Raw genomic sequence first — 25,668 nt, 5'->3', positions numbered from 1 at the left:
TGAGCGGCAAGCATTGCTAGATTGTTCAGGCACAGCAATGTGCCTCGTCCCAACAAGAAAAGAGCACTGCTAGACTTGGCTGTTTGAAATGAGGTGGGCAAGCAGATCACGTGCCACAATGGGAACATTTAGGAGAAAGTGAACATTACGTCATAAGGTTTTGGATGACTGTGGAAAATGACATTGGTTAATCTAGAGAAAAAAAAAAAATCAGTTGGTGGAGAGTGGACTTCACTGGGCCAGAATGGAGTTGTGCCTGACAGAGTAGATCCAAAAGTTGATGGGAAAAACAATAACTGAGCAATGGGCTACCTTCAAAGAGGAGATGTTTGGGCACAGTCAAGAAAAGTAGGTGAAACAAATTCAGAATTCCCTGGATGACAAAGGAGACGAATTAAGTTGAAGAAGGAAAAGGTTTTTGATTTTAATATATTATTGTTGCATGTACTGAGCTAGTGTAAAGTACTGTATTGCATGCTAACCAGACAAATCATACCTTACATAAGTACATCAGGATAATAGAACAGAATGCAGTGTTGCACTAGAACATAGAACAGATACAGTGCAAAGGTATCAGGTAGTGAACACAATTAAGCACCAAAATGAATGCAGAAGATTGAAAGGGCTTATGAAACAAAGACTAGCAGCTGGCATTAAAGATCATGAGCAAATTTTGTACATTGCTCTGTTGTACTGTGCCTTTGTGTATAGTTGTATGTGGAATAAAATATGAAAATTCAATAAAAGGACGATTCCAAAGTCGTCTTGAAGCACATCAGTAGTGAAAGGATGGTAATAAGAGACACAGGACAATTAAGGAATAAGATAGGGATTTACATATGAAGGGAAAAGGCATGGCTAAGGTGTTAAATGAATATTTTGTATTTGTTTTTACCTGTGAGATAGATGTTTCCCAGACCATGTTGACAAAGCAGGAATCTCAGTCACTAGAAAGGCTCAAAATTGATTAGGGGGAAGTTTTGGATCAGTTGTTGGTATTCAAAGTTGATAACATACCAAAATCTGATGAGATTCTTCGAGAATTTTGTAGGATGCCAGAGTGGAAATTACACAGACATCGGCAATTATCTTTCAGTCTTCCCTGGATCCAAGGATGGTGTTGGAGCATTGAAGAATTACTCCTTTGTTCAAAAAGGCTTGTGAAGATTAGTCCACTAGTGAGTTCACTTCAGCAGTGGGGAAATATCTAGAAACAGTTATCTTAGCATAAGATTAATAGTCACATGGAAAACTGAATTAATTTGGAGCAGTCAGCATGAATTTAAGAGAAAGTTGTGTTCAACTAACATGCTGGAATCTTTTGAAGAGGTAACAAGATGAGGAGGTTTGTTGTGGTGGATGTCCAAAAGTCATTTGATACTGTACCATGTGAGAAGTTATAGCTCATGTAATAAAAGGGACAGTAAACATAGATACAAAATTTCTGAAGGATATTAAACAGAATAGTGGTTAATAGAACATTTTCAAGTTGGAAGAATGTTTGCAGTGGAGTTCCCCAAGTATTGATATTGATTTTTTTTTCTTAGATGTATATTGTGCAAGAGACAAGTTTACAGTTATGAATGACACAAAACTTAGGAGAATTGTAAACTATAAGAGGGATACTAAAATTAGAATGATAGAGATGATTAGCATTGCCCCTACTCAAGGATGATACACAGATTTGTAAAGTGTTTCATCAGGGCTCTTGTGGTGTGTTGGTACTTTCCCCACTTCTGATCCAGGAGGCCTGGGTTCAAGCCTTAACTGCTCCAGAGTTGTGTAATAACATCTCTGAACAGGCTGATTAAAAATATCTAGAACTTCAAAAGGACATTGGACAAGTTGATGGAGTGTGCAAATAGATGACAGATGAAGTGTAAATGTGGGCAAATGTGAGGTGATGCACTTTCTTCATTGTTCAGACTATTGAGTATAGGAGTTAGGATGTCATGTTGAGATTGTACAAGACTTTGATGAGGCCTCTTCTGGAATATTGTGCGCAGTTCTGGTCACCCTGCTACAGGAAGGATATTATTAAATTGGAGAGGTTCAGAAAAGATTTACCAGCATGTTGCTGGGAATGAAGGGTTTGAGTTATAAAAATAGGCTGGATAGACTGGGACTTTTAACATTGGGGTGTAGGTTGAGGGGTGACCTTTATTGAGGTCTGTACTATCATGGGGGACATAGAAAAGGTGACTAACAGGAGTCTTTTCCCTAGGGTGGGGAGTTCAAAACTAGGAGGCATATTTTTAAGGTGAGAGGAGAAAGTTTTAAAAATGACATGAGTGGCAACATCTTTACACAATGGTTCGTGTGTGGAATGAACTGCCAGAGAAAGTGGTGGATGCAGGTACAGTTACAATGTTTAAAAGTCATTTGGATAAGTACATGAATAGGAAAGGTTTGGAGAGGTATGAGTCAAATGCAGGCAAATGGGGCTAGTTTAATTTGGAAACATGGTGGGCATGGACTTGTTGGACCGAAGGACCTGTTTCTATTCTGCGTGACTCTCTGATTCTAGTACAAAGGGTATGGAGAGAGAATATGAAATAAAGGGTACTGCTTTAAGGGATGTCCAGGAGCAGAGAAACCTGTGTATAAATGTGCGTAAGTTATTAAAGGTGGCAGGATGATTAAGAGCTGTTAATAACATGTACAGTGTTCTAGGTATATTGTAATTGCTGTGAGGAATGTTAGATAGCTAGAGTGCAAGGTTATGATTTTGGTCTCCTCTCATTTCACCACTGCTGTGGTCCCTCAACCAAAGAGTTAGTTGTAGAATTATTCCTTTTAAAGACTGAATAATAGTGGTTCCAAAGTTGGAGAAGGAATAAAAGGAAAGGGGGCATGGTACTTATTTGCAGGGTATACATTTTTTATGTCACTATTGTGTGGTCCTAAGGGAGATTCAGAGAGAACTGTTGTTAAAGCATACAGTATTTCAGGATTTATAAGTAAGGACATAGATTACAAGAGCAGAGAGGTTATGATGAATTTAAATAAGACACTGGTTAGACTTCAGCTGAAGTATTGTATACAGTTCTGGGCACCATTTAGGACAGATGGAGTGGCACCAAAGCGGAAGATTACAAGAATCGCTTGAGAGACATTGCAATTATGAGGATGGATTGGAGAAGTTAGGGTTATTTTCTTAGGAGAAAGCCAAGAGGAGATTTGATAGAAGCTTTCAAAATCATGAAAGGTTTGGCCAGTGTGAATAAGGAGAAACTATGAACAGATCCAGAACCGAGGACACTGTTTTAAGTGATTTGCAAAATAATCTAATACAATACAATACAGTACAATAAAGTGAAGTGAGAGAATGTTTTCACACAGTGTCCAGAATGCACTACTAGGAAGTGTGTGATGGAGGCTGTTTCAATTGAGGCATTCAAGAGGGTAATGGATGACTATTTAAATTTAAATAATGTACATTGTTACAAAGAAGAGGCAGTGGATTGGTGCCAAATTAAAATGCTCAGAACTGGTGTAGAGACAATGGGTCAAATGGCCTCCTTCTGCATGATAACTATTCTGTGATTCTGAGACATCATGACAACTGCTGGGTTGGCCCACTCTTTCAGGATATTTCATTTGTTTCATTTCACAAAGAGAGATCTGAGAACACCATCTTCAAACAATATTTGAATCCAAGGCCTTGGCAAATAGTTCTACAACGTTCAAAGTTTTGGCAAAGATTTGTAGCTCGGTTTGTGGATGAGGTTGTTGACTTGCTCGCCGAACTGGTTTGTTCTCGTTCAGCTGTTTCGTCACCAGGCTAGGTAACATCATCAGTGGAGCCTCCAATGAAGCGATGTTATTCTACTCTGCTTGGGATTTATACCGTCTGGTCTGTTATGGTGAGTAGTGTCATTTCCCGTTTTGATCTGTATGGGTTTGTATATGGTGTCCAATTCTATATGTTTTCTGATTGCATTACAGGTGGAGAACCGTGCCTCTAGGAATTCCCATATGTGTCTATGTTTGGCTTGGTCTACTATGGTTACCTTGTCCCAGTTAAACTGATGGCCTTCATTCTCTGAGTGTCTTGATGTTGGGGAGAGTTCGTCGTGCCGTTTGCTGCTAGTTGATGTTCATGTATTCTGATGGCTAGTTTCCTTCCTGTCTGTCTGATGTAATGTTTGTGGCAGTCGTTGCATAATATTTTGTAAACCACATTGGTTCTGCATGTCGTGGGAATGGGGTCTTTAATCCTTGTAAGTGTTTGTTGTAGAGCAGCTGTTGGCTTGTGGGCCACCATGATTCCTAGTGGTCTTAGGAGTCTTGTTGTCAGTTCCGATATGTTCTTGGTGTAGGGCAGTGTGGCCAGTGTGTTAGGTCATACTGTGCCCTCCTGTTGTTTTCTGTTTAGTGGGCATGTGTGGATGAAGTTGCGGGGATATCCATTTATATCGAGAATTTTGTATACATCCACACACGGGAATTTCTAGAGCCATGGTTCTCCATAACGGACCAAACAGTATAAATTCCAAGCAGAGTAGAATAACACTGCTTCATTGGAGGCTCCAGTGATGATGTCACCTAGTAAGATGATGAAATGTCTGAACGAGAACGAGCCAGCTCAGCGAGCAAGCCAACAACCTCAGTTCTACAATGTGTTTTTACCAAAAATATTTATAAAAGGCTAATTTAAAACCATTGTACTAAAATGAATAATTCAATAACTTAAATTGATTATATACAAATTGGGAACGTCTTGCCTAAACTGTGGATTATTAGATAATTTGAGTAAGTGTGAATTGTGTATATGAAGAAGGCACCATATTTAAGCTATTTTAGTGTCAGTTAAAGTAAAATCAGGAAGTCATTAAAATATGGCTACCTGATCTATCAAATTGTTAAAATGAGAAGTAATTGTACTTTCCTAAAGAATTTGATTTCATTGCTGTGACATTTCTGCTGCTTGGTACAGTATTCACAGTCTAACCAATCTAGCTTTAAGTGACCTTAGTCAAAGTAACAGTCAGATAACAGAGAGCAAGTCATTGAAATTCAACAAATGGGTATGGTATGATCTAAAAAAAATTGTGGCTCTCAGTATTCAACATATTTTAAATGAATTTGGTGAGATCTTAATGGCTTCAGCTACCTTTTTTTTGTCATAGCTTAAACCACAAAAAAGGCAGAAATAAATAGTCACATTGCATTCTGATCTATATTGCTGAAAGTAATTGGAACTGCTAACATTTTTTTTTAAAGAAAGCTTAATCATATGCAGATATAAACTGGAAAATAGGCAAAATGTAAAAATCATACTTCCTGCTGTAGACATCAGTCAAAATCAGTACTTTTTCAAAATGGGCATCTTACATGAAGTAAAATTAGGGTTTTTACAGATGAACCTGAATGTAATAGTAGAAAATTCTACACAGTATGTATTTTCCTCCTGTGTGGAACATGTACCTGGATCTCACCAATTTGGGATTTAGTGATTTGTGCACGTGAAAAATGTTGCACAGAGAGACAGTACAAGTTTCTCTTCATTCTCTCCTTAAACAACCACAAGGTGCATGTAGACTTTGGTCCATCAAACTGCATTGCACATACAGCAAGACCAGACCATTGGATGTATATAAGCGCTTACAATCTACACGTATATGCAGGTGAAAATTGTTATACATGCACAAATCAGAAAAGCCCTGATTGTAAAGACTGTTCTGTGAATTTGAATAGTGGAGTCTTTAATAGTGAACTTGTGTATTGAAAGTTTGACCAAAATAAAAATATCCCATCTTGTTATTTACGATGTAATTCAGCAGAGTGATGGTTCTGTTTTGAAAATATGGGTGAAATCTACTTGCTGATCCTCTATTGTTTAGCCCATAACAACCAGTGTTTTTTTAACCAATCAATGGAATCATCAATTTTAATCTAACTTTCTTAATGAAGTCTCTTAAATGTACATTTTTAAATTTTAAAAATATGAAGTTCTGTTGCAGAGGCTTGGGATTATCCATTTATTTTCCTTGCTTCAAATCAGATTTACATGTTGGAGAAATAGAAAGTCCTAGAAATACTCAGCAGGTCTGGCAGCATCTGTGGAGAGAAATGGCATTAATGTTTTAGGTCAAGGACAAATGCTGCCAGACCTGCTGAATATTTCCAGCATTTTATGTTTTTATATCAGTGTCCTGCCAAGTACAGTGTTTTGATTTTGGTGTTATTCTGAAGATGTATAGAGAATTTGCTTTAAATAGGCCATTCCCTGAATTAATGCTAAGAACAGAGCAAATGTAGATACTTTTAATCAACCAATTCAGACATCTTATGACATATATCTAGGGCAGGTGGGACTTGAACACTATGTGGCCCAGAGGTTGGGACAATGCCACTGTACCACAAAAGCCCTCTTACAAAATTAAATTTTGACTAGGCAGAAAGCCTGAAGGGGCTTACATCAACTTCTCGTTAACCTGCCAGTAAGTGACTTTCAAGTCAATCAACCTTGATATTGTAAAATCTTTGACATACCCAGAATTTCCTAGAATAATTTGTGTAGCTACAGTGTAAGAGACAGTGTTGCATCCTTGTTTTTTAGACAAGGAACTCCATGTGGATTGGAATCGTGCTTGCTTTTATCAGCATTCCTGAATCAATTTTGCTGTTTTTGAGCTGCATCTGTTGAAACTTTCCCACTACCTTGCGTGGTCAATTAAATGGAACATCAGGCAAGTGTAAAACAGACACCCACTGGGGACTTTTATGATGCTACTGTTCTACCTCTCAGCCAAAGGTCTGGGTTTCCATTTGTCCCAGAGCTGTGTCATGATATGTTCAAACACACAGATTAAAATATTTTAAAACAATGTTATTTTCTTAATACCCATTTTACACTACTTCCCATGATTAATTTAATACTTTCAACTTTTAACCTTTGAAGTGAATTCATTATTATGGGGGAAAGGGGATACCAATACTGCACATCTAAAATCAAACTGACAGTATACAGAAGCAGAGGAAGTTTCTGTAACAACATAACACAGGTTAATGTTCCAAGTGTACATCTTTTGACACAGCACCAGAAGCAATAACCATTTTTCCTCTTCAGGTGCTGACCAACATGTTGTTAAGTTGTTATTTTCTATATTATGTTATATAGATCTAATGCTTTTAGCTTTGGTTACTTTAATGACCTGAAAACTATGTATTTTATACAGCCTTTTCCCATCCACCTTATAAGCTCTGATCCTACCACTATTTCAATAAGGCTATTTCCTGAAATGGCAATTAGCTCTTGGGGCAAACACAGCATACTATTGCAGAGGGTACAAAGTGAGAGAATGGTTACTTTGGATTAAAAAAAAAAGTCAAGTCCTGTCAAGTATAGAACTCACTTGTGTCATTGACCTTGCTTTGCTGTGCATCGCAGTGTTGCAGACAGCAATGCAGAAAATAATGTAGCATGGTACTAATCTAAGCCATTGTGTCTTTCTACAGCTTATTTTTGTTTCATAGTTACTGCACTCGGAGTGACAGCTGGTGCCCACCGTTTATGGAGCCACCGATCTTATAAAGCAAAACTGCCTCTACGGATGTTCCTGGCTGCTGCCAATTCCATGGCTTTTCAGGTGATTTTTCTTGACTTTTAAATGAGTATTGAAACTAATACTGCTGTCCTGTTCAATGGGCTGAGTATTTATTTGGACATTTTTTTGTATTGAAATTTTATTAGTGATTGCCTGCAATAAAAATCAAGCCTTGTAAAATGGATTTTGTTCCAGTTACTTATGTGTAAATAAATTATTTGGAATAAATGAATTACTGTACTTACAAATCTCAATTTGTTTTACATAGAATTTACAGCACAGAAACAGTCTATCAGTCAAATTACTCTGTGCAGTTTAATGCTTCTGCCATCTACTTCATCTATCCTAGTGTATATGTGTTGGAGAGATATACAATTAAGTAGTATTTAATATCAATGAGTTGCAAACTATCATATATAATGAAAAGATAACATTAACCCATGCAGGATAGGAGCCATATGAAGAAAGCTGTGAATGTATTACATATCAGCATTAACCCACGTAGTGATGGAATAAAAATACATTTCTGATTCATGTATATAGAAGATGAAAAACAAATAGTCATGGCATTTATTCTGTCCTCTACAATGGATTTCTGACTTGGGTTAAGCGGTATTTGTTGGTGTTTGACTGTTTTAATCTGCTTTAAACAGTTTATTGCAGTAATGGTTGATCAGAGAGGTCTACCTTTGGGATTGGAGATCAAAAGAAAACACTCAAGAAGACAGGAGAAAATAGGAACAGTTAGCTACACAGGAATCTGCTATAACAGTGCGTCTTTAGGATGGACTTCTACCTGAACTTCACTGTGGTGCAATGTGTCAGACGAGGCATTCCCTTCATCTTGGACCAAGTGCAAAGCAAATGTAGCATTCACGTGCCCAATCTTAGCACACTGTATGGGCCCTGTTATCTCTCAATTATGTAGTGTGCCCTTACAGACCTGTTTTTGTGTAAGTTCAATATTCCCTATTATTACTGTCTAGTTGGAAGTAATTTGTATTACAGACACACAACAGATCTCTTCATAACTCAGCAGCGCACGAGGTGCAGAACCTCCTGCTTATAAAGGAATAAATATGCTTCACAATAATTTGCCGTATGTACAGATTGGTGTCAGCCATGATTTACTTTATAGCATTCTAACAATGGGATGGAAAGTTATGTGTGCAAGTCCCACTAAAGGGCAAAAGTGAAATTTGCAGTGTGCAGGTGAAAATTGTTATACATGCACAAATCAGAAAAGCCCTGAATTGTAAAGACTGTTCTGTGAATTTGAATAGTGGAGCCTTTAATAGTGAACTTGTGTATTGAAGTTTGACCAAAATAAAAATATCCCATCTTGTTATTTACCATGTAATTCAGCAGAGTGAGTTGTAACGTACTTCGGGACATCCAACTGCCATGAAAGGTGCTATATGAATGCAAGTGTTTTCTTTCCTAGAAGTTAATGATATAGTAAATGATTCTGCACGGAATCATTTCAGTGCTAATGCTAGTTATTTGATAAAAATGTTTGCCCAAAACAAAACATTGGAAAACATTATGATTAACAGTTTGTTTACTTGTAGCTAGAGTGGAATGTAATGGTGAACAGCAATTTTTGATTTTCAGCTTTAAAGCTGAAGAGAGGTCTGACTTATTATCATGATTTGTGGATCATGACCAATGAATCTTTATCCAATGGGCAGAAGTAATATACTGGGATTAATAGCTTACGAACATACAAATAGCAGCAGGAGGAGACCATTCAGCCCCTCGAGCATGCTACACCATTCAATAGGATCAGGACTAATCCAACTATTCCGCATTCCTGCCTATCCACAAAAATCTTTCATTCCTTTGTCTATCGAGAACCTATCTATGTCTGCCTTAAAATTATTCAAAGACTCTTCCTCAAAAGAGTTTCAAAGACCATTTGTGCGAAAACAATCTCCTTATCCCTGTCTTAAGCTGCAAACTCTTAGTTTGAGCAGTGATACCCTACTTCTAGATTCCTTTCCATATGCGCTCTCTCAGGTCCCCGCTGGATTTTATGTTTTAATCAAGTCATTTTTTTACTCTTTAAACTCTAGCACATAGAAGTCTAGAGTGTCCAATCTTTCCACATAAAACTTTTCCATGTTTTAGTCTGGTAAACCTGATCTAAACTGTTGACAATGCACTTATATCCATATGTAAGTAAGGTGACCAATGCTGTACACAGTATTCCAGATGTAGTCTCACCAATGCCCTACATAACTGAGTTATAACTTCTCACATTAAACTCCCTTTGCAATAAACATTAACATTCTATCAGTTTTCCTAATGACTTGCTGCATCTGCATACTTACTTTTTGTGATTTATACATTAGGGCATCAGATCCTTCTGTATATCAGAGCTCTGCAATCTCTCACCGTTTAGATAACATCTTTCTTTCTTTTCTTCCTGCCAAGATGGACAATTTCACATTTTCCCATATTACATTCCATTTGGCAGATCTTAGCCTGCTCAGTTAACCTGTCAATATTCTTTTGTAGCTCCTTAATTCGTCTTCATAACCTACATTCCTACCTATCTTTGTGTCGTCAGCAAGTTTAGCATACCTTTGGTGCCTTCATCCAAGTTATTTATGTAAATTGCAAACGGAATGCTTCAGCACTGATCCCTGTGGCATGCCATTCAATACTTATTGCCAACTAGAAAAGCATTCATGCCTACGATTTCCTGTTACATATCCAATCTTCGACCTAATTCTAAAATGTGACACCCTTCATCATGTTCTTTTAGTTTCTGAAATAACCTCTGATGTGGCACCTTATCAAATGCCTTCAGGAAACCTAAGCATATGCATCCATTGATTCCCTTTTTTAAATCTTAGAATCTTTTTTATTGAATCAGAGATAGTAGGAACTGCAGATGCTGGAGAATCCGAGACAACAAGGTGCAGGGCTGGATGAACACAGCAGGCCAAGCAGCATCATAGGAGCAGAGAGGCTGATGTTTCGGGCCTAGACCCTTCATCAGAAAAGGGGGAGGGGAAGGGGGTTCCGAAATAAATAGGGAGAGAGTGGGAGGCGGATAGAAGAGGGATAGAGGAGAGGATAGGTGGAGAGGAAACAAACAGGTCGAAGAGGCGGGGATTTCTAATCAACCTGTTCAAAGAAAAGTATGGTGGGATTTGAACCCTCCCGGTCCAAGGGTATGGACACTACCACTGTGCCATAAGAGAGAGCACCATTCGTTCCCTTTATCCAATGCATATATCACCTCTTCAATTAATTTTAATAAATTGTTTGTAATCTCCCTTTCACAAAACTATGTTGACATAGTTTGATTACCTTTAACTTCTCTTAAGTGCCCTACTGTAAGGTCTTTAATAGCTTCTTGTATGTTCCCAATGACAGATGTTAAGCTACCTGACCTTTAGCTTCCTGCTTTCTGCTTCACTCCCTTTCCAAATTAAAGAATTAGTCACTGTGTTCTGTCTTTAGATCTAGGAAATTTTGGAAAATTAAAATCAAAGCATCAACTGTCTCACTAGCTACTTCTTTTAAGACCATACAATGAAGTCTGTCAGAAGCTGGAGACTTGTCAGCCTGCAGGACATTTATGGTGATCGTAATTTTCTTGAATTCCTCCCTCCCTTCCATTTCCTGATTTTCCAGTTATTTCTGGGATGTTATTTATATTCTCCACAGTGAAGACCAATGCCAGTTACCTGTTCAAATCAACTGCCATTTCCTCATTTCCCATTTTTAATACCTCAGGCTCACTTTGTATCGGACCAGTGCTTGCTTTAACTCTTTTCTAAATATCTACAAAAACTCTTATCTGTTTTTACGGAACTGACGTAGAATGATGCAGAGGTGCAGCGTGACAGTGTCCTTGACTAAGTCATTTCATAACCTCATAACAGGCTGTGACACTGACACAATGGGTAGAGGGCAAGTGTTGAGCAGAGGCTGACTGCTTATCTGCAGAGGAAAAAGAATAAAATGATTGAGGCAACTGATTGATTTCATGTAACTCTTCATTGCCTAACTTAAATCATTATTTTCAGAGATCAACCTGCAGAATCCACAGAATAAAATGATTGGAAAATAAAGAAACCCAGGCCCTAGTCTCTGCATCACCAGCATGATCTTGAATTAAACAGCTAATGAAGGCTAATGAAATCAGGAAATGGAGGGAGGGAAGAATTCAAGAAAATTATGATCACCAGAGATAATGAGAAAATTGTTAGAGCTGCATGCTGATAAGTGCCCTTGATTGATTGGTTTTTAGTTGTTGAGGAGGAAAGACCTGAAACAATTGCTTTTTTTTTCAGATTAGGAAACTAGTGATCTCGTCGAGGAATGAAAAGCAATTATGGGTAACCCCATTACCTAACATTAATTTGTAATAATATAGTTGGGGATGTAGTTTCAAACAACAACAGTTCATTTCAGAGCTGAATTCTGTATTTTTTTTATGGAAAGCAAAATTAAGATATGTATTAAACTTCCATCTTGAACAAAGTAGGCAGTATCCCTGGGATGATTTAAGAATCAATCGGATGCTGTGTTGGTGCTGTTGGGTTCTCTCTCAATGGTTGAATGATGAGAGGTTGACCAACTGTCTTCACCTATAAATGTCTTGATCGTTCAATGCTTTTAGCTTGGTTATTTATATTTTGTGAAGCTGACCTGAAGTGCCCTGTAGTGAATAGATATTGGATTGATCAGATTTAAATATATTTTTGCTTAAAAGTTCTTCAGTGCTGTGTGAACTGTTTGCTGCCCATCTAATGCTCTGGGTGATGAAGATATCACACTGTTAGGTGGGGAATTTCTGGATTCTGACCTGGCAACGATGAAGGACGTAAGTGCAAAAGTGGATGTGTGAAACTTATAGGGGAAGTAGAAGGTTTACATTGTTCTTATAACATTTCCATTCTTCATCTTCATGGTCAAGGTTGCATGTGCTGTTGAAACAACCTTGCTGAGCTGTTGCCATGCACTTTGCGAAATGTACATGCTACAGCCATAATGGACTGATGGTGGTTTGGATGGATGTTTAGTTCAGTAGTGGTCTGGGTCTGGGGAATGATCATTGAACCTTTTTGGTTTGTAGCTGCTGCCATTCAGATAAAAGGTAAGCATTCGATCACACTCTTGATTTGAGCTCACGTGGTGGAGAAACTTTGAAAGGTCAGAAAGTGTATCATTCAGTAGCAGCATTGTACAACCATGGATGCATTCTAGATCAAACCATTGTTACCTAATTGTTGGGTCAAAGATCTAGGTGATCTCTATTTCTCTTGACTCAATTTCAGGGTGGGGGTGGTGTCTGTTGCCTAACCATAGACTTGTTTGATCATTGAGGAACATTCACCTATTACCAAGATATCACAAGGCTCAAAGGCACAAGAACAAGTGGATTAATGTGTCAGCTCTAAAGTGCCTTGATCAATGAAAGTAATTCCAAGTGAAGCTCACAACCAATCTGGAAAAACTTCATGCATCCAACTCAATCCTAGAACAGTGGGATCAAATAACGTCAGCTGTAATGTACTGTACCATCCAGATGATTGGGTTTGAGCATCATTACCACCAGACTGGTTTGGTAAAAATGATGGTGAAATATGTGACTCCTAGAACAGAACTGCGCAACCTTCTACCTGTCTGAATAAAGGAATCAGCATTTTGATAGCTCATAGCTGATGTTGGAAGAGAAAGGACTTATGTTGAGAAGAGACTCAAGCTTGAGAGATCTAACATTATGTCCAGTGTGACATGAAGCTTTTTTCTTTGAAGCCACCATCTATAATCCAAAATTAAATGGACAAATACGCTTCATTCACACATTGCTCATCCATCTACGCTGGAAAGAACATATTGAGCAATCCTCAACTGTGAACCAACAGTAGCAGCTGATTCCCTCCAAGCTTTCATCCTATGTTTTGTGGTACAATTTCTGGATGCACCACCATCAATACAAGAGCTGTAACAAACAATCAAACAGCAAAACTAGCTGCTCTGGTGGTCGTCCTGTTGAGATTTTCAAAGTTGGCTGACCTTTGCTCGCATCAAGGCACCGTGCATTCATCTTATGGAATGCAGCTTTGTAACTGTCTTCGAGAACAGAGATAAATCTTGCCATGGGAACTCTTGAGCTATTTCCCCCTTGTCCATAGCAGGGAATATCCTGACACATATTCTTTTGAATCACTTACCATCTGTGGTGAAGGAAATGCTCCGAGAGCCACAGAGTGGCTTTAGACCTTCCAGAAGAATCTTTGACCTGATTTTTGTTGTCAGACAAATTCAAGAAAAATATCAAGAAAAATCCTAGGAACTCTTCTTTGCATTCGTCAACCTGATGAAGGCATTTCTCTCATTAAATTGAGCGTATCAATGAATTATGCTCCAAAGATTTGGACATCTAATATACATCTTCACAATCTTCCAGTTGTGTTATCATTTGATTGCAATTGTATTGAGTGAGAATTTTGAAACTGATGCCTTCAAGGCTTTGTGATCATTTCGAGTTACAATATACCTTACAATGGCTGTTCACCTTTTCAATGATCATTTTCCCTCTGGTGTCAGTATTAAATACTGCCTAGATGGAAAACTGTTTAATCACAGTTGTGTCTGTGTCAAAATGTAACTGACAGCCTTAGAGTTATTGTTTACAGGTAACTGCAGTGTCATTGCCTATTCTGTACCAGATTTGCAATCCATTCTCTATCTCTTCAGTTCTGCATACTAGGACCTTGGCATGTCTTTGAATGTTTCCAAAACAAAACACCAGTATCGACCATAACTGGTCACCTAAATATCCTCCCCGGTTATGGCATGGAAGGAAAGAAAGGTAAGTAATTCCTGCATTCCAGATTCCATTATCTTGTGGGAAATTGGGACGTTTAGCCACAGGGCAGAAACTCTCAACCCTGAGTAGACGTAATTCTGGAATCCAGGGCCAATTGTGTGAATCAATAGATGTGAAGTTCGAAAAACATAGCAGGTCAGACAGCATCTGAGGAGGAGGAAAGTCAACATTTTGGGCCGAAACCCTTTGTCAGGGCTGAAAAAGGGTTGCGGGCAGAAACGTTGATTTTCCTTCTTCTCGGATGCTGTCTGACCAGCTGTGCTTTTCCAACTTCACATCTATTGACTCAGTCTTCTAGCATCTGCAGTCTTTACTGTCTCCAACTGTTTGAATGTTGCTTGCTACTTGTCAGCCCTCCTCTGAATGTTGTTAACAGCCTAGAGGCCAGGTACAAGAATTGTGAATGGGGCAAAAAAGGAATTGTTAATGAGCAGCTCACTGCTGACCTTATGACAATGGCTGGGTCGTAATGCAGGTGGCTGGGTTGAGAAAGTTTCTCCAAGGAATTCCTACAATGATAACCCTGAGATGGTTTCCCAGAACCAGGGACTTTGTGCCACTTCTGATTTTATTGATTCTGGTAAATGTTGCATATTAATCCATTATTCTGTTATTAAAATTCTTAAATATAATCTGTCGTGGCACAATGTCTAATATCTGCTCCAATACATTAGATATTTACATTGTACTAACTAATTTCCCAAAGTTGCACACAGAATGTTAAGACCAACTTTAGACTAATTGGCGTTTGTTTAGAGTGTGCAGTGTAATTGGACCATTTGAAATTGTGCATTGTTCCTTCTTTGTAAACACTTTAATCTTTGTTACTATTTGTAGTTAAAAAATATGTTATGTCAATTTGTAAAGTAAAGTTGCTTGGAATATAGAACCTCTGTGTAGGCTGAAGATTTGTAACATACAAAAACTGGCACTTCAAACTCACTGCTGATGACAATGCAAAAGTGTGGCAAGCTTACACATTTTTATTTTAAATGTGAGTTCAGAAATATAATTGAATAGGTTAACATGGATTAAAGTTATGTAGGTAGAAGTATGTGGAAAATATTTTAACCAAATAGGTATCTGTTTATTGTTCAATAATTATTTATTTACTTCCTAATTTCAAACTGGCTGCATTTGTATTCAGAATCATTGCACAGCTTTATTGTCCTCCGTATATTCAAAGTATAGTGTGAATTAGGCAAAATCTTTCTTGTATTTCAACAGGTGATACTTCAGTCTCAGGGGTCAATGCAATAGAATACCACTATCATCTTGCATGTTGCTCAACATTTTCTGTACTTTGTGTGGACAGTTAAATGTTGTCTTTCCTCTTCATGTGCAGCACATCAAAATATGTGCAAAGGTGCCATGTGGGTGCTATTCAGACCTTTATAGTCAGCTGAAGGCCACCATAAAAGAGACATGTGCATCTCTGACTTTTATATGCTGTTCTAATGATATTGCTTCTGAAAGTTTCTCTGAAAACTGTACATAGAATTTATTCTGAGATAGGTTTAGTAAATTCGCACCATTCACGTATTCAGCATTCTCGACTTCTCTTACCTGTGCTTTCGTTCCATGCACCATGTCTCCTACAATGATGTCAATATTCATTTATTTGTAGTTCTGGAAGATAAAATGTGATGTAAAACAGTTACAAAAACAAATTAAAAATTATAAAAGACTTTCTGCGTGAAGCATCATGTTGTGTTTCGGGGTGTTCAGAATGTGCTTTGGCTTCCATTTGTGCATGGGTCACAACATTGTGTAGGGTGGTAACTTGTTGATCCACCAACTTCACCTTTTGTATTAAGGGTCAGTATCACACATTTTCTATTTTTCTTAGTGAAATGCACTATTTTTCCACTGACATGTCTTTATTTTTAATAAAATCATTGTTTTCAATGATTTGTTTAGCTTGCTGTGGGTGGTATAAATGTTGAAATTCTCGTGGACTGGAACTTATTAACTTCTACCTACGAATCATGCTCGTAGTTTTTTGATGCCACTACTCATGATGTTCATAGATCATAGAATCCCTACAGTGTGGAAACAGGCCTTTCGGCCCAACAACTCCACACCAACTCTCAGAGCATCCATCCCAGATCCATCCTCTTATAACCCACCTAATCCACACATCCCTGAACACCACGGGCAATTTAAAATGGCCAATCCAGGTAGCCTGCACATCTTTGGACTTTCTCCAGGAATACATCCCTTGCTGATGGTGAGATGTTATTGTAATGTAACATTACTTCCAAAAAAAGTCAGTGTAATCTATCTTAGTTGTCTTCATCTGTCATTGTTTTACTAGATAATTATTTGTTTGTAACTTTTTCTATAATGGTGGATATTTATTGTTGGCATGAATCCAAAAAAAAAATTTTCAGATCCTTCTGCTTGAAACAGGGTGGTAACATCCCAAATATGATGGACTATTGCCATGTTAATAAGGGCCTACTGTATGGACCAAGAACCTTCCTAACTCAATAGATTTAACACCGAGAAAGAGAGACAAGCAATGGAGCTTTTGAGCTGAGTTTTATGAGGTGATATCAGGACCACAATGTTGTGGTAAAAGGCAGATCTCAAGCCTGCTCTTTCTGGCAGTGGGCCTGCTCAGCAGTTTTACAAGAGGTGCTGTTTAATTGGTTTCCAATGACTCTGTGCTGTTGGCCTAATGTCAGAGCCAGCAGCTCTGAAGACTCAGCAGCACTGTCAGGAGTAGTGGTGGCTGCTGAGGTATGCGGAAAACTTTGGACTGCAACAGGAAGATGAGGAAGAAAAAAATTTCACTAGACTGAGGTCAAAGGGGAGATATCTCCGGGGAGGTTGTTTGGTCACCAGTGCCAGTCTCTTTGTCTTGTGAAACCTTGCCTGCTGGGAGGCTGCCTCTATTTAGCTTAGGTTCTGTCCATGTTGTGGGAAACATTCCTGCCACTGGCAAAATCCAATTACAATTCAAAACAGTTCCCAGTTTGGCTCTCATACTTGTAAACTAACTTGTAAGCTACTTGGGCAAAATGTCCTGAAGGTGGGACACTGTCAAGAACTCAATCCCATGATTTTACTCACCCTCTGTCTTTTGCAATACCTCCTATGGGCCTGTAAATTCTTGGCCATTGTCTTTGGGCTAGAAACAGCATCTACTCCAATGGAGTTCAGTAGAGGCAATAAGACAGACAACACATATGATAGTCCGATAGGGAAATCACATGTTGCTATTCCTGAGCTTCATTATGGTGTGGCTAATCTGTGGGTCATCTTCTGTGAGAGCTCTGAATCTTTCAGAATATAATGGTAGGTCAGATGTTCATGAAACTCCAAAGGCTGTCCTGTGCTTCCCAAAGGCAACTCAACAAATCCTACTGTAGTAAACTTAAGGTCAGCTTAAAGTTTGGTCAATTTCAGAATAAAGAAGGTTGAGTTCACATATATGCAGCTATTCTGTTGCTCAGTCAAAATTCTCCAGATCTGCCTCTGACTGCATGTGGGTCTACCTACAGCACATGGACTGCTGCGTTTCAAGAAGGCAGATCCCCACCAACTTTTCAAGGGCATCTAGGGATGGGGAATAAATGCTGGCCCAGGCTTTGACACCCATATCCTGTGAGTGAATGTAAAACAAAATGGCCTTGCTTTTATTTTTAGCTAAAAGGCCATAGGCCACATCTTGTTGGAGTGGGGCATTTTGCGCACCATCTGTTACTTGATTATTGTCATTCATGAAATGTTTGTACCAATGTCTATACTGTGCTCTGATCTAACTTAGATTAGAATTATGTTTATTGTCACATGTACTCAAATTACAAAAGAACAGGAGAACAGTAAAAAGTGTATAATGTCGCCGACACACGACACCATCTTAGGTACGAGGTACCTAGGCATAAATCTTAGCTACAAAAAATACAGAAAATAAGAAATAAAGTTAAAGAGATGGATATTACAGTTTTTCAATCAGAGCTTTCACATAGTCTGACTGGGCATCACTAATTCTTAGCCAGTAGCCATCTTCACTCCAGGCCCAATGGCCACTGTCCCTACTCCGCTCCAGGTGATTGGCTGCTGCTCCAGGCCGTTGGCAGAAGACGTTCTGGACAAATGTTGACAGTAGCAGGTCATCAGGAACTCTGAGTGATGGATCCACAGTGTATTTCAGACTCTGTGTTTATGATTTGAGGCCTGAAAAAGAACCACGTCAATGCAATAGGAGCCCGAGTTAGAGTTGCTAAATGAGTCAAATCAAGTATTGAAAGGGAAAGAAAGATTGAACAAAGAGAAATGATAAAATGAGACAGAAAAGTAAGAAAAAAAATGGAATTTGACTATTTTAAATCTATAACAATTTAATATGTGAAAGAATGGTATTGAACAGGTCCTTTCTGAGCCAGATAGATTGCTTGGCACAAGAACTGCAGCAGCAATTATCATCTTGATAAAAAGGTAGATAACTGTGAAGTTCCATCTCTGAATTAATGGGCTACAGTGTCAGATTTCCACATTCTTAAAAATAATGGGAGGTTTGGGAAGAGATGCTTCAGAACTGTTCTGAGGAAGGGTCACTGGATCTGAAACGTTAACTCTGTTTTTTCCTTCACAGATGCTGCCAGACCTCCTGAGCTTTTCCAGCAACTTTGTTTTTTGTGTCTTTTTAACCATCCTGTCTATATGTAACGCAAACTTTAAAGAATTATGGACCTGCACCCCTAGGTCCCTCTGTTCTACAACACTATCGAATACCTGACCATTTATTGCATAAGCCCTACCCTTGTTTGTTGTACCAAAATGCAATATCTCACATTTATCCAGATTGAACTCCATTTGCCATTTTTCAGCCCATTGACCCATACGATCAAGATCCCTTTGTAATCTTGGAAAACTTTCTTCACTGTCTACAATGCCACCGATTTTGGTATCATCTGCAAAATTACTAACCATGCCTTCTATATTCTCATCTAAATCAATTATATAAATGACAAAGGAAAAAGGACCCAGAACCCATCCCTCCAATCCGAAAAACAACTCTCCACCATTACCCTCTATCTCCTGCCATTAAGCCAATTAAGTATCCAATTGGCAACTCACCTTGAATCCCATGTGACCTAACTTTGCTAATTAGTCTACCATGTGGAACCTTGTCAAAGGCTTTACTAAAATCCAAATAAACAATGTCTACTGTTCTGCCATCATCCTATCTTTTTTATAATCACCTCGCAATAATTTTCCCACAGCCGAAGTCAGACTATCTGGTCTATAGTTCCCCTTACAACCTTTCTTAAACAAAGGTACAACAATAGCCACCCTTCAGTCATCAGGCACCTCACCCATAGTTATAGACAATGCAGATATTTCTGCAAGAGGCCCCGCAATTCCATCCCTTACTTCCCACAATGTTCTGAGATGCATTAAATCAGGTTCCGGAGATTTATCCACCTTTATGTGCTCTGAGACCTCCTGAGCATCCTCTCCTATAATGTGAACTGTTTTTAAAAACTCAAAGTTTATTTCTCTGCATTCTATAGATTCCATTTTTCTCCTCTGTAAAAGCTGATGCAAAATATTCATTTAGTAGCTCTCCCATTTCCTGGGGTTCGATACAAAGATGACCTCCTTAATCTTTAAGACGCCCAACCCTCTCGCTAGTTACCCTCTTGCTTTTAATGTATTTGTAGAATCTCTTTGGATTATCCTTAATGTTATCTGCCAATGCTATCTCATTATCCCCTCTTTGCCTTCCTGATTTCTTTCATAAGAATGCCCTACACTCTTTATATTGATTAAGAGATTCAATTGAACTAAGTTGTCCATATTTTAAAAAAAATTCTCTTTTATTCTTGACTAGAACCTCAATATCTTTATTCATCCATTGTTCCTCAATCTTCTCAGCCTTACCCTTCACTCTAACAGGAACAAAATGCCTCTGAACTCTTGTCATTGCACTCTTGAAAGCTTTCCACTTGTCTGATGTCTGTTTGCAGGCAAAAGGACAATCTACTCCAGTCAACTTTTGAAAGTTCTTGTTTCATACCATTATAATTTGCATTTCTCCAATTAAAAACTTTAACTTTTGTGGAAGGCTTATCATTTTTGATAACCATTTTGAAACTAATAGAATTATGATTGCTAGACCCAAATTGTTCCCCACTTTTACTTCAGTCACCTGCCCTGTCTTATTGTCCAAAAGAAGTCTAGTTTTGTCCTTTTCAGTAGGAGCATCCACATATTGATAAAATTTTCTTGAACACATTTCACAAATTCTTCACCATCCAAACCTTTAACACTATGGTGTTAGTCAATGTTTGGAAAATTAAAATCCCCCATTATTACAACCTTATTATGCTTACATATATTTATGATCTCCCTACATATTTGTTTCTCAATTTACAATTGGGAGGCCTATAGTACAATCCCATCAAAGTGATCTTTCCTTTCTTATTTGTAATTTCTACTCATATATTTTCACTGGATGATTTTTCAGAAGTATCTTCCCCAGCTACAGCAGTAATGTATTCCTTAATCAAAAAAACCACCTCCCGCACTCCTTTCTTGCCTCCTTTTCTGTCCTTCCTATAGCACCTAAAATTGGAAACATTGGGCTGCCAGGCATATCCATCTTTTGGCCAAGTTTCTGTAATAGCTATGACATCATACTCTGCAAGTTCCTCACAATCCCTTTTCCTGAATTCCATAACTATGTTCTCCTTTTCCAGAGTGAAGGCCGAAGGGAAGTATTCATTCAACACCCTTCCAATGTCCTACGGCTTCAAACACGGGTTGCTCTACTCTTTCCCTGGTTAGCCTTTTCCTTTTACTGTATTTATAAAATATCTTAGGATTCTTCTTATTCATGCTTGTAAGTCCTTTCTCATGCCCCTTTTTTGCTATTCTAATTGCTTTCTTAAGTTCCCTCTTGCACTTCCTGTATTCCTCTAGGGCCGCAGCTGAATTGCTCCCTTTGGACATGCTAAAAGCCCTACTCTTCTTCAGCCAGTCCTGAATTTACCTAGACATCCAGGGTTTTCTTAATTTATTGCTCCTGTATTTCCCTCTTAAAAAGTACATGTTGGACCTGTACTCTCCCCAGCTCCTTTTTAAATGTCCCCCATTACTCCGACTTACCCGCAAGGAGTTGTTCCCAGTCTACTGTGGCTAGATCCTGCGTTATTTTTATAAAATCTGCCAGTCCAGCCCTTCCCTCAACTATGTTTCTGAGATGGCAACAATATCATTCTTCCATATTTCAATCCATCAGTCTTATCTATTATGCTCCTAGCATTAAAGACCATCGGGCCTTGCCTTATTCTTTTGACACTCGTCATATCTGAACTCGCTGTGACTTGCTTCCTTTGCTGTAGCATGATGTGCCTCTGTTACTTCAATATTCTGTGTACCCTTCCTCCTGCCAGACTAGTTTAAACTTCTCCCAACAGCACTAGCAAACCTACCCGTAAGGATGTTGGTCCCAATGTGGTTCAGGTGCAGACAGTCAAGTTTATACATGTCTCATGTTCCCCCAGAAATGGTCCCAGTGATCCAGGAATCTAAACCCTCCCTCTTGCACCAACTCTTGGGCCATACACTCATCTGTCCTATTCTCCTATTTCTAAACTCGCTAGTACGTGGCACCAGGAGTAATCCAGAGATTACAACCATTGAGGTCCTACTTTTTAATCTACTGCCTAGCTCCCTGAATTCTTGATGCAAGACCTCATTCCTCACTTTGCCCATATTGTTGGTAACAACATGTACCACGACCTCTCACTCATCACCCTGCCCTTTCAGGATGCCCTGCAGCCGTTTCATGACATCCCTGACCCTGACACCAGGGAGGCAGCCCATCATCCTGGAGTCATGTCTTTGGCTGCAGAAACACCTGTCTGCTCCCCTGATAAAGAACCCCCTATTGCTATTGTTCTTCCTTTCTTCACCCTCTACGGTTGAGCTGCTTGTGGTGCCAGAAGCTTGAGTGTGACTGCATTCCTCCGAGGTACCAGCACCCTCATCAGTTTCCAAAATGGAATACCAGTTAGTGAATGGGACCTCAGGGGACTCTTACACTATTTGTCTGTTCTTTCTGGACTGACTGGTGACCCGTTTCATTCTTTCCTCTAGTCTGTTGAGCTGCAGTGTGACCACCTCGCTAAACATGCTATCCATGTAACTCTCAGCCTCACGGTGTGCTACAGTGTCCTCCACCACTGCTCAAGCTCTGAGACCCAGAGCCCCAGCTTCTGCACCTGGGACCACTTTTTGCACATGTGTTCATCTAGGACATTGGCAGCATCCAAGTCTCCCCACATGTGACAAGCTACACGTGACACTTGGCTGGCCTCTTCTGACATCTCTTAAACTTATAATTAATGCTTTAGACTAGAATTATTAGTCTTATTATGTGAGACATCCTACTCTATCACTAAGGTTATGAAAAGGTTACTGTAACTAAGTTCCCACTGCTCTAAATCTGTAGGATAAGAAAGGGTTATCCAGTAATTGTTAGGTGCCCAGTATTCACCAATCCAGAGCCTTTCTCACCTTTTGAAGTTATGACATCAACAGGAGCCGCACTGAAGATTCTCGCAGTGTTCCTGCTTTATCTGCACTGTGCTAAATTTATAGGCTTACCATTTACTGTGACCCTGCCTTCCGGGTGGCTGCTGTGGGGTTTCCCGACTGCTGCTTCAAGCTAAGTGCCCTGTAAAGACTCTTAATCACCCATATGAATTCATAATATGGTCGTAAGAAATAGGAACAAGAGATGGGCATTTGACCCCTCAATCTGTTCTCCAACCCACAAACATCCCCTTCACCCAATAATCCTGTCTTCTTTGTGATTCAAATGTCTGACTAACTTGGTCTTGCATATATATTCAATGACCCACAATCCATTGCTCTCTGGAGTAGAAAATTCTACAGAAATCAACCTATGGAGAGAATTCATCAAATTGGTGGTAAATTTAATGAACTATATAAAAGGCTATATATGTAAGTGAATATATCTAATTTTTTTAAAAAATGGCAGATTGGGTGATGTTTCAAGACTGCAGCATGTGGGAACTTCTGGATTCTACTTTGATTCAAGGAAAACACGTTTGCGGTGAACATTTGAAGCTTATGCAGCTTTGGCTCAGTGTTTCTTAACAGTAGGTTGAACTACAAATGCTGAAGGGAGAAAGTTATGAGGAGGCAGTCACACACTTAGTATAGAGTCTTCTGACTTTGTCACTGTACAAGGACAGGACGGTGTGACTAAGAGTGAGACTAATAGGGGGAGCAGAGGGCAGGAGTACCAGCCTCTGCAATTGTCCAATAAGTTTGAGGTTCTCTTGGTCTGTTTGTATGAAAGCGTGGGCCGCAGAGTGGATGAGCAAACTGATCATCGTATATAAGCCATTCAAGTAGGAGGAGCAACATGGTATATGATAATATAATGAGGGCAATTGACTCTACTCTCTGTAGCAAAGAGCAGGACTACAGATAGCTGTGTTGCCCACTCGGTCCCAGTGTTCAAGGCAACCACTCAGGAGCAGTTAGGAGAGGATCTTGCAATGGTTGTCTTTGTAGCAATGAAGTAGAGCTAGGAAAAATATTCTTCATAGGGAATATGAGGAGCTAGGCACCAAATTACAAAGCAAAACCTCAACGGTTATAATGTTTATTATTATGATCCACATGCAAATTGGCACAATAAAATTAGAGACAAATGCAGGGCCAAAGACGTTGGAGAAGTGGATTTTCATACTGGAGCAATGGGGTCTCTACCATTAGGACTAAACCATGCTGTGGCCGTGGTTTTGAAATAAAGAGGGTTTAAAATTGAATAGTGGGGGCATAGTATCAAATTGGAAAGATGTGGTATGTCAAAGCGTAGGGACAATGTAAGAGAGGAAAAAGTAACATGAGAAACGAAGACCAGAGGAAGGTAAGAAAGGGCAGAGAGACAAAACCTAGGAATACATCATTAATAAAAACTAGATGTTACAAAGATAACAAAGTCAAAACTAATGGCTCTGTGTCTTAGTGTAGATAGCATTCATAGTAAAGCAAGCAAATTGGTAGCACAGATTGGAATAAGTAAATATGAACTGGTGTCATTATGGAGAAACAGCTTCTGGATGATAAGGATTAGTCTGGAATATTGAGAGGTAGAAGACATTAAAGAAATATAGGAAGCTTGGTGAAGCTGAATTCAAAGATGGCATTTATACAATTGTTAGAGATGAGTTTGGTTTATGACATAAGAATGTAGAATCGATTTGTTTGGAGATGTGAAATAGTGGAGGAAAGAAATCACTAGCGGGAATCGTCTACAGCCCCTTTAACAGTAACCACAATCTGGGGCAAAGTATAGAAAAAGGAATATTGATAAAGGGACAACAATAATCATGGGTGACTTTAATCTGCTGTAAACTGGAAAAATCAGATAGCTATTAATAGCCTTGATACAGAAGACATGAAATACTTTTAAGATAGTTTCTCAGAGCAGTTTGTTTTGGAACCACCAGACAGTAGGTTATGTTAGACTTGATATTGTGTAATGGGACAAGATTAATGACCCCTGAGTTAAGGCATCCTTGGGTAGCATTGAACACAATATGATAAAATTTAACATGCACTTTGAAAAAGAGAAATTTGGATCTAAGACTAGTATTTTAAATCTAAATAAGAGAAATTATAATGGAATGAAAACTGAGCCTACTGAAGTGAACTGGCATACCAGGTTAGGAGACAGTGACAGACATTTAAAGGGATATTTCAGAATGCTCAGAATAAGTATATTCCTACTATTCTCTTTTAGAATATGTCTTCATCTAATAAGGTCTGAAGGGGGAGAATGCCCGAGACCAAAGGGAACAAACGGTGAATACATTAATCAAGGGTTATTTGGATGAGAATTGGTTGTATAAATATGGGAAGCTAGTAATCCTTGGGGTTTGAGTTTTATGCAGTGTGGTTAACTGAAATAAACCCCTCATTTTAAAAAAAAAAGTGGGGACTTGGGCTTAGTTCAGAATCATTTATCTTTAAAATGTATAACAGGACCTATCATCATGCTTAACTTAAGAATTTAGGGAAAGCATCAAACTTAGGTACAAGCATATAACCACACAAAAATCAGTGGCAGGTCAGAAGTTGGCCAGAATATAGAGAACATAAGAGAATTACTAAAATATTAATCAGGAGAAAGAAATTAAAGTTTGAGAAGGAGCTAGGCAGAAATTTAAAAATGGATAGCAAGACTTTCTACAGAGTATTTAA

General features: G+C 38.7%; 1 protein-coding gene and 1 pseudogene across 3 annotated transcripts in view; both read left to right on the top strand.

Annotated features, from left to right (window-relative positions):
• The window catches only part of LOC109915113 (stearoyl-CoA desaturase 5), a 56,860-nt gene that overhangs the window by 4,464 nt on the left and 26,728 nt on the right, over positions 1-25,668 (top strand). For 2 of the 3 annotated variants that reach the window (XM_020514714.2, XM_048597116.1), the window contains exon 2: positions 7,465-7,595. In XM_020514714.2, coding sequence (XP_020370303.2) covers positions 7,465-7,595 — 131 coding nt within the window. The remainder of the gene's footprint in view (positions 1-7,464; positions 7,596-25,668) is intronic. The other variant, XM_048597108.1, reaches the window with a different exon arrangement.
• On the top strand, positions 1,605-1,700 carry LOC125484978 (annotated as a pseudogene).

Source organism: Rhincodon typus, chromosome 1 (assembly GCF_021869965.1).
Source record: "Rhincodon typus isolate 14 chromosome 1, sRhiTyp1.1, whole genome shotgun sequence".
In the NCBI taxonomy this organism is placed as follows: Eukaryota; Metazoa; Chordata; class Chondrichthyes; order Orectolobiformes; family Rhincodontidae; genus Rhincodon; species Rhincodon typus.
The sequence above is the reverse complement of the archived record's forward strand: the minus strand, read 5'-3'. Positions and strand labels throughout refer to the sequence as shown.